The sequence below is a fragment of the Antrostomus carolinensis genome, unplaced genomic scaffold, assembly GCF_000700745.2.
Source record: "Antrostomus carolinensis isolate BGI_N321 unplaced genomic scaffold, ASM70074v2 scaffold85, whole genome shotgun sequence".
Classification (NCBI taxonomy): domain Eukaryota; kingdom Metazoa; phylum Chordata; class Aves; order Caprimulgiformes; family Caprimulgidae; genus Antrostomus; species Antrostomus carolinensis.
Window position 1 is genome coordinate 2,658 of NW_010318194.1, and position 7,964 is coordinate 10,621.

Consider the following 7,964-nt stretch of genomic DNA (forward strand, 5'->3'; position numbering starts at 1 on the left):
TTTTCCTGGGACTGTGGGTGGAGAAACTAGAGCAGGAAACGAGAAGCTGAGAGAGAAGCAGCCACATAACCCAGAGCTTGAATCTGGCTTTCTGCTTCTCTGCCTCTACCAGTCCCACCCAGAAAGCATCACCGCACTGGGAGCTGCTCTGCCAGTAAAGCAGGGCTGTGCTCCATGACCTCTCTGGGCTGAGGGACAAAGTAAGAGCAGAGATGGTTATGCTGTATAAGGCACACATGTTTTGCAAGGTAACATGATGGAGAGGGTGGATCTTGTTAGCCTTTCACTCCCTCAGCAGCATTTCCCACCAGAAGCAATCCCAGCAAAACCATCAGGAATACTTAAGAGAAAAAACGAACTGCTTGAGGAGTGCAAATTCAGCATCACCTGGTCCTCACTTGCTCCTTTTGTAGGGAATTATCACAAGCGACCATCCTTGCCACGCAGAGCCAGGCTGGGGTGATTCAGCACCACAGAGTGTTACTCTTAAGGATAGGGGAGTTGTTGCTGGACAACTGGACCATTTTGAAGAGCTGCCTGTGAGCTGCCCGTGCTGCCTTGCAGCCAGACACCCAGCTGCTTCACCCCATTTCAGCTGGAGCTGTACCTGCAGCAGGGGACATGTCAATTTTTGGAAGGCTACTGGGAAGAGTGACAGACCAGGGATTTGATGTTTCCAGCTGAAGCACTCACTCATCTTCTCCACAGATCCTCCCTCATCAGATATCGGTGTCAGGCTGGAGACGGTCTGCGGCAAACAACAACTCAACAGCACTATGTGGTGTCAGGAGTGCAGAGGAGAGCACGATTACCTGAAAGAAGGGGACAAAGAAACATAAAGTCAAAATGAAGGGGACTGAGACCAATAGTACTCACAGTACTAATGAGCCATAGTTGTGAACTGCTGGCTTCACACAGGCTGTGTGTTTCTGGTGTTTACTGACAGGGCAATACAACTTGCTCAGTGAAACTGCTTGCTAATAACTGTAGTTAAATCACTTTAAGGAGCATAATGACTGGTAGCATTGTACCCTTAATGAATGTGTGCTTTGACTCATTTCTACCCACATCTTACCCGGTGATTTGTTGTGACTGCCACTGTGTCTACTGTGAGGCACCAGCTGATGAAGCAGGGGTTCCTTTCCCATACACAGTTCTGAGTGATGGCTGTTTCCTCCCAGTTGAAGGTAAGGTGAGCACCACAGAAGTGCTGCCAGCCTGCTGTGGGGAGCTACAGTCCCTGTTCAGAAACGTCTCTTCAGGTCAGGCACAGGCTGTTCTGCACATTTAAAGACTAAAGCTTAACCTCGAGCGCTGTCAGGATGCTATCACTTTTGTTTCTTCAAACATTTAATCCAAGACAGGTCTAATGAATGAAACCATTGCTCACTACAGCCATGACACACACCCTGCTAGATGTAGGTATCTGCATTTTCTTAAGTGAAAACTAGCATGCAGGTGCCTAGCGTGAAGGCTTCTCTGCAGGGCAAAGCTATCAGCAAGGAGGAAGTGCGTATGCTCTTGCTGTGTGGAGCTAACTCAGGGTCAAAGCTGTAGGACACTGCTCTTACAAAGCCCCAAGTTCAGTAGTGTTTGTAGGCTCAGGACTGCAGGCTGGGACGTGGGGGCAGATTTATCTCAGTAGCCCACTTGAACACAAATTTGCTTCTTCAGTGCAAATCTGAGGAGAAGCAGCACAAGCATCAAAAATGTCTGTCTGGTTCCTGCAGTAGCTATCAAACCACTCGCGCTCTTCATCGCACGCAGGCTTAAATGTGCAGTAGTGCTACATTTCAACTTTTTTTTGTTGTTCCTTCTTTCATCTTTTCACTTCAAATAATGAAAGGAATCTGGAGTTAAGTTACTACAGATCCCTTCTGTACTGATGATAGCCTCCCTCTCACTTCTCCCCTTCCCTTGTCCTCCCACACAATCTGCGGCAAACTGACAGTGATTATCTCTTCTCCTTCCTATGGATGAAAAACCCTCTGTAATTTGCAGATGCCAAAGGCTGACACTGTCTTACTTATGTTACGTGACGATAAGACTATAGCACACTATGTGCTCATTTTGTTATCACACAGCTTAATTCTGAAAAACATGAGGGGACACGTTACCAAAATTTTCTGGGTGTACAAGCCAAACATCAACAATAGCCACTGCCAGATAAAAGCAATTTCTTCTTGGAGTCCCACCACTGAACCCTGAGGGGATTTGTGCAACTAATAGCAAGCCCAGAGAGAAAAATGAAAGCTAAAACTTTAACATCTGAGACAGGATGAAGCAAAATACAGTGGGATTTCCCTCCTTTCCCCCCCAGTACTCTGAGGGCTCTCTGAGAGGCATAAATGTGAATATTTTTTCCTTCATTTTTACAAAGAAAGGGGGAACTACCCAGATGAGTAATGTCCATCACTTCTCCAGGCAGGTATCTTCAGGACAGTGTATATCCTTTGCAGACCTTCTCCTTGCTCAGTACAGCATGCCTGTCTTTGACGCTTCACGTGAAGGGCTGTCCCTCCCGATGGCAGCTGAGGAGCCAGGAGCTCACGTCCCGGCCCACTGTGCTGTAATGGGCAGTTCCTTCTCAGCAGAGGGCAGGGAAGGATGGAGCTAACATCTGATGGTGCATCTGGAAGGGTTTATCTGTCTGCCTGCCTCAGCCACAACCACACAGATGGTTGTGCATGTTGGGAGGGTGAAACATCCACTCATGCTCTTTCCCCTTTTTTTTTACTCTCCTGATTAAAGTGGAAAAAAAAAAAAAGGTAATTTCTTCCTTTGAAAGTAGGATACTTCTCACTAGGTTAGGTGAGCTGTTCACCACCATCCAAAAACAAATGCTGTATTCCTGTGCTCCTCCGTGAGAAATAAATCTGTCATTCATATTCAGATGCAGAGCAGTTCTGTGGATGGAAACATGTGTCTCCTACTCCACATTTAAATGTCATTTGCCTCAACTCCAAATAACTGCTGCAGTAATCAGTGCGTTCTGTCAGTTTTTCTGTTGCTTTCCTCAGTTCTTTGTTTTTGCACCCACGTGTCTCTCCATTTCTCCAAAAGCCAATAATTAGTATAAATGTCAGTGCTTTGTTTGACTGGAAGGGACTCGGGAGGCCAGCATTCCCCCGACGCCTGAACCTGATTGCCTGAACACCACAAAAAAGCTCTGTTAAATGCTGGCTCGAGTTAGACAAATGCCTGGCTTTTTGAAAAGAGAATAATCCCAAACAGGTGGCACATATTCACAGCCATAGTGCAGAAATCCAGGTAAATCCAACAAACTCATGAACTTTTTTTATATGAAATACTTGCATAACTGCTTTTCTTCTTTCTCTTCCTCCTCCCGCCTCTACCCCCAAGTCCTTTCACCTCTAACTCAGCACATTCGGACAAAGGGCGAGATGCAGTAAAAGCTTAAAATCCTTTAGGAATCTGCCTCAGAGGGTGACCTGCCACCAGGGTTAAGCCAAAGCAAAGCAACACCAGATCCCATGTCACCACTGTCAAGCCTCAAGTCCCTATAGAAAGCTGGTCAAAAGTCCCCCTGCATAGTTCTCAACCAACTCACGTGTTAACTCTCTGCTTATCTTTCAGGGTGTATTAATACATTTTGGGTGTGGATTAACTTGTCCATCAGTGTGTCATGATTCAATCCCCCTTCAAGACGGGAAGGAATTTTATCTGCTGCTTTGAAGAGATTAGCAATAGGCTAATTGAGGAGAAATGTATTATGAGATCAAAAAAACATCGCTAAAAATGGCACTCTGTCTTACCAAACACCGCTTGAGATGGCCCTGCAAAGACAACTAAAATGTGGAAAGCACATGTCAAACCCAGGGGTTGCTCAGCCTTTGGTTGGCTCCATTTTGCTAATGATTTCTCACTAATCAAAACGGCATTCCATAGGAACTGAAAACACGATGTTTACAAGCCACCCTGGAAACTAGACTTATGTTTATGATGCAATTGTTACACAACACTTTTTTGTAGTTTTTAGAATACCCTGTATATCTGCACTACTCAGCAGATACCCAATTGCTCTTGTACAAGTTCCTCCACAGTTAATAGTGATTTTTAGCATCTCAGATGACACCACAGCTGTGGTAGTCAAGTTCTGCTGCCAGAGAATGGAAGAGGCAAAGACCAGTTGCACGGGCGCTGCTGAAGTTCACAACAGAAGCCATCCTCCTTCCAGGAGTCCGACAGCACATCTAATGGCTGCAGAGACTTGGGGCTTTCTTCACATCTCCTGATTCAGGCTACTTAGGGCATCTAGCAGCCAGGTATCTGCACTTATCTGCAGGATCACCACTGATACTTCACTAGATGGTACCCAGACCATTGGCATGCTTCTTCTGAGCATACCTGCACTATGTCCTGTAGATGCACTGCCAGGGAGCCTGTAGCCTTTTGGACAGAAAATGTTTCTGTTTTTAAATAATACCAAGAAATGAATCTTTTGAGACATGATGAAAGCTCCTTCAGAATAATGGTGGTCTGTTCTGGACTCTCCAACCTGAGTTTGAACTTTTATTGCTGACTCTAACATGTTAAAGACAGACCCTTGGTGCCTCAACGCTTGTTGCCTACAGATGTTTCACAGCAAAATCCTAACACCATTCCTGTACATGTGGCTGTGGCTTCATGTAGGTTTGGTACCAGTGTTATAGTGAACACTATCTGCTTAATTTCATTAGTCTTTGTTCTAAGATAGGAACAGTACATTTAGAGCTGCTTTTACCTGGGTACCAGGCTTGCGTGTTGCTACCAGGTCCTTCACCATTTTGACCTCGGAGACTGTCACTCCACCAACCATAAAGATGATCAGAAGGGGATGATCACCAGGGTGAGGGCGATTCACCTGTAAAATGAAGGAAAACATTATTTGTAGTTGCTCAGTCCAACTCCAAACCTATGGACTGGCAGTGATCAGCAGTGATCGGCTCCCTGAGCTTCTGGAGCAAGACTAATGAGGAAGCTCAGAAAGAAATATCCATGGAATGATGGTTCCTGTAGCAGCTGAGAGGGAAATCAATGGGGATGATGCCCAGTTAAAACTAATGAACTGTTTCCAGGGAAATGGAGTCTTCATGGCTTCCACTGAAACATAGAGGAGTTTCTCAAAGGGTCTGAGTGCTTCTCCCTCCATTCCTTCTTCATTTCTTTCCTTCCTTTCCCAGAGTGGGAGGAAAGTAGGATCTACAACTGAGTGGATGCACAGTTTGGACACAGGTACACAGCGGGGTTTAAGGAATGAGGGGTAAATTACTACTCAGCAGAAGCAAGGAGTCCAGCCTAAACATGCTAGAATCCCTGCCTGAGGTCAGCAATGGAGAGAATCCTAAGTAATGTGTTTTCACCAGACCAGCAAATAATCCTTTACAATTCATCCAATGAAAATAAATCAGATTCATTATAGTATAAAGTCTGTTTCTAGCTTGTTTCACTTCAGAGTTTTCAATACTTCTATAACTGGGTTGTAACTAATATAGAGAAACTTTAGCTCAAACAAAATACTTGTTTCATTTTTCCCCAATTATCATTAAAATCAGTTAAGACTTTATAAAACTGCATTTTAATTTTAAATGTGAAGGTGATGCTTTACATCTGTTTCCTCTTAACTGCTTCTAGAAGCTTGATGACTTTGCTGCTTCCGAGCAAACTCTTCCTTTCTTGATAAAACACGCCCCCCTGACAACACCTTGTTCCAGTCTTTGGGAGTGATGTCAATGGAGCCCATGCAATTGCTCCTGTCACACCACCTCTGAGTATGAAACACTGCAAATGTTTGGCTCCGAAGAGTGACAGTGAGAACAGTTTAATTTGCTCCTTTTTAGACTCTCCGCCCCCTCTCTTTCTACAAGTGTAGATTTTTGACAGTATTCACATGACAGAATGAAAGTGGTCATCAACCCGTGTTTGGGCGGAGCTCAGTTCCTTTGCTGTCACTACCACGGCAGCTATCTTTGATCCATGAGGCTCCAGCTCCTGAGGGTACAGCTCTTCTTCTCTTCCTTGTTGTGGCTGCCCTACATTTAGTCTTTGAGCAGTTTTTCATCCTGCGCCTCCATCAGGCTTTCTGACTGGCAACCTTCAGAAGAGACTCTTCCCTTTGAAGCAAGCACGGGGGGATGGAGTGCTCTCTCTCTCTCCAGGCTGGCTGGCCTTTGATTACACAGGGCTCCCTGATCAATGCTGCTCCCCAGACAGGGAGCTCTTCAGCTCCCTGGGAGTTTGAAACCAGTACAAAAAGCCTTAGACAGATGCGTTAGTGAGCTGAGTATTTGTGTACTGGGTGTCTATTCTCTGAATCGCCCCCACTTTATCAGCCATCTTCATCAAACTGATGGCACAGACAGCATATATGCTGCACTTCAGCAGGGTGTCCTGCAATTCTGGTGTGATATTGAGCAATTTTCCATTTACACCAACAGACCAATTGAATGGATACATCAGAGTTTACAAAGACTTTCTTTATGCACTTTCCCACATCAGACTACTCACTTCTTACTATCTACATACAACATAGTGTCAACCTCAAATGAGAAAAAGTCCATTTCTATTACAAACACCATGAAGATTTTAACACAGACCTAAATATTTACTTACAAAGCAGGTCATACAGAGCTATTACTTGCTAAAATATTAGATATTTCATGCCATAATTGCTGTAAGCAGTGACACAAGGTTAAAGAAATAACTACTCACAAAGATGGTGAAGATAAAAGTTGACAAAACACTCTGCTATGGCATTTCGGGGTAATACAGGAATTATTGTTTTATTCCTTCTCATGGATCTTGACTCTTTTTAACCCTGTCAACAGAGCAAACAGCTCCACTCCATCTCACAAAGCTTCTGAATGATCCAAAACGTATGCAAAGACCTCGAACTTCAGAAGCTTCCTATTGAATAAAGTCTCTCTTTTCTAATACCTTTCCTAGAGACAACAAACTCATCATAAACATGCATGCATAACATTGGACATGCTGAAAGGACATCCAATATAAAAGCATTGATCAGAAAACACAAACTTTCATGGCAATACTAGAGAGAAAATGTCTTGACAAATCATTTCCTTCAGTCAAAATAATCCTAGATCCAAACACATGGTGCCTATATAAAAGTTATTCTTTTTCAGAAGACTAAAGTTCAAACCACAAATTCCAGAAATGCATATTAAAAATACTATTAGGTATGCAAACTCTAAAGTAAATTAAATTTGCAATGAGAAGGGTCTTGGAATCTGTAATTTTGTTATGCTACACACAAGTGTTTTGAAGGACGACAATATTTTGGGTACAAAATATTTGGCTGTGCTAAGAATGCAAGTTTCTGCCAAGATTTTTTTGTTTGATAATACAACCACCCAAGGCTCTCTCTTTTGAAGGAACTGGCTGCGTGCAGCTAAACACAGCTCATTTCTGTGATACAGAAGAACTGAAATGGACTGCAACAAAAGCAACATGTATTTTCTGTGATCCTTCTAAAGTTCAGTTGTTTTGGGACATTTCTGAGGCCTCCAATTTACATTTTCTGTGAAATATGAATTTTGCAAAAATCTCCAAGTGAAATTCACTTTCAGTTCAAAATGCCATGCAGTAAAAAAATTGGGACAGTTATCTCAGGCAATTAGAAAGACTAATCAAGAAAAAGCAAAACTATTACATTGAGCGAAAGAGCCTGAAGGAAGAAAGAGGAATGGTGCCCTGAGCTAGCAGAGCATCCCAGCTGGACATCAGCCTTCTCTCCAGCTTCGAGCCCACCACTGCTGCATTTCCTCAGGATGCTGATGGATAGAGGGCTCTTTGCTGGCACCTGTGTCTGCGTGGAGAGGGAGAGGGGGAGATGGGAAAGCCGAGTGATGGCAGTCAACAAAACTCTAATACTGAAGCAGAAAGGAGTTGGAGGACACGTTTGTTCTCATAGCAGATCACAAAACACAGCCTTTTCCTCTGAGGAA

General features: G+C 43.8%; 1 protein-coding gene across 1 annotated transcript in view; it reads right to left on the reverse strand.

Moving 5' to 3' along the window:
* Positions 1-719: 719 nt before the first annotated feature.
* SCFD2 (sec1 family domain containing 2) overlaps positions 720-7,964 on the reverse strand; it is a gene marked incomplete at its 5' end in the record, with an annotated part of 13,369 nt that continues 6,124 nt past the window's right edge. Inside the window, 2 exons of the mRNA XM_010168789.1 lie at positions 720-812; positions 4,745-4,864. Of these exons, the coding sequence (XP_010167091.1) occupies positions 720-812; positions 4,745-4,864 (213 nt within the window). The remainder of the gene's footprint in view (positions 813-4,744; positions 4,865-7,964) is intronic.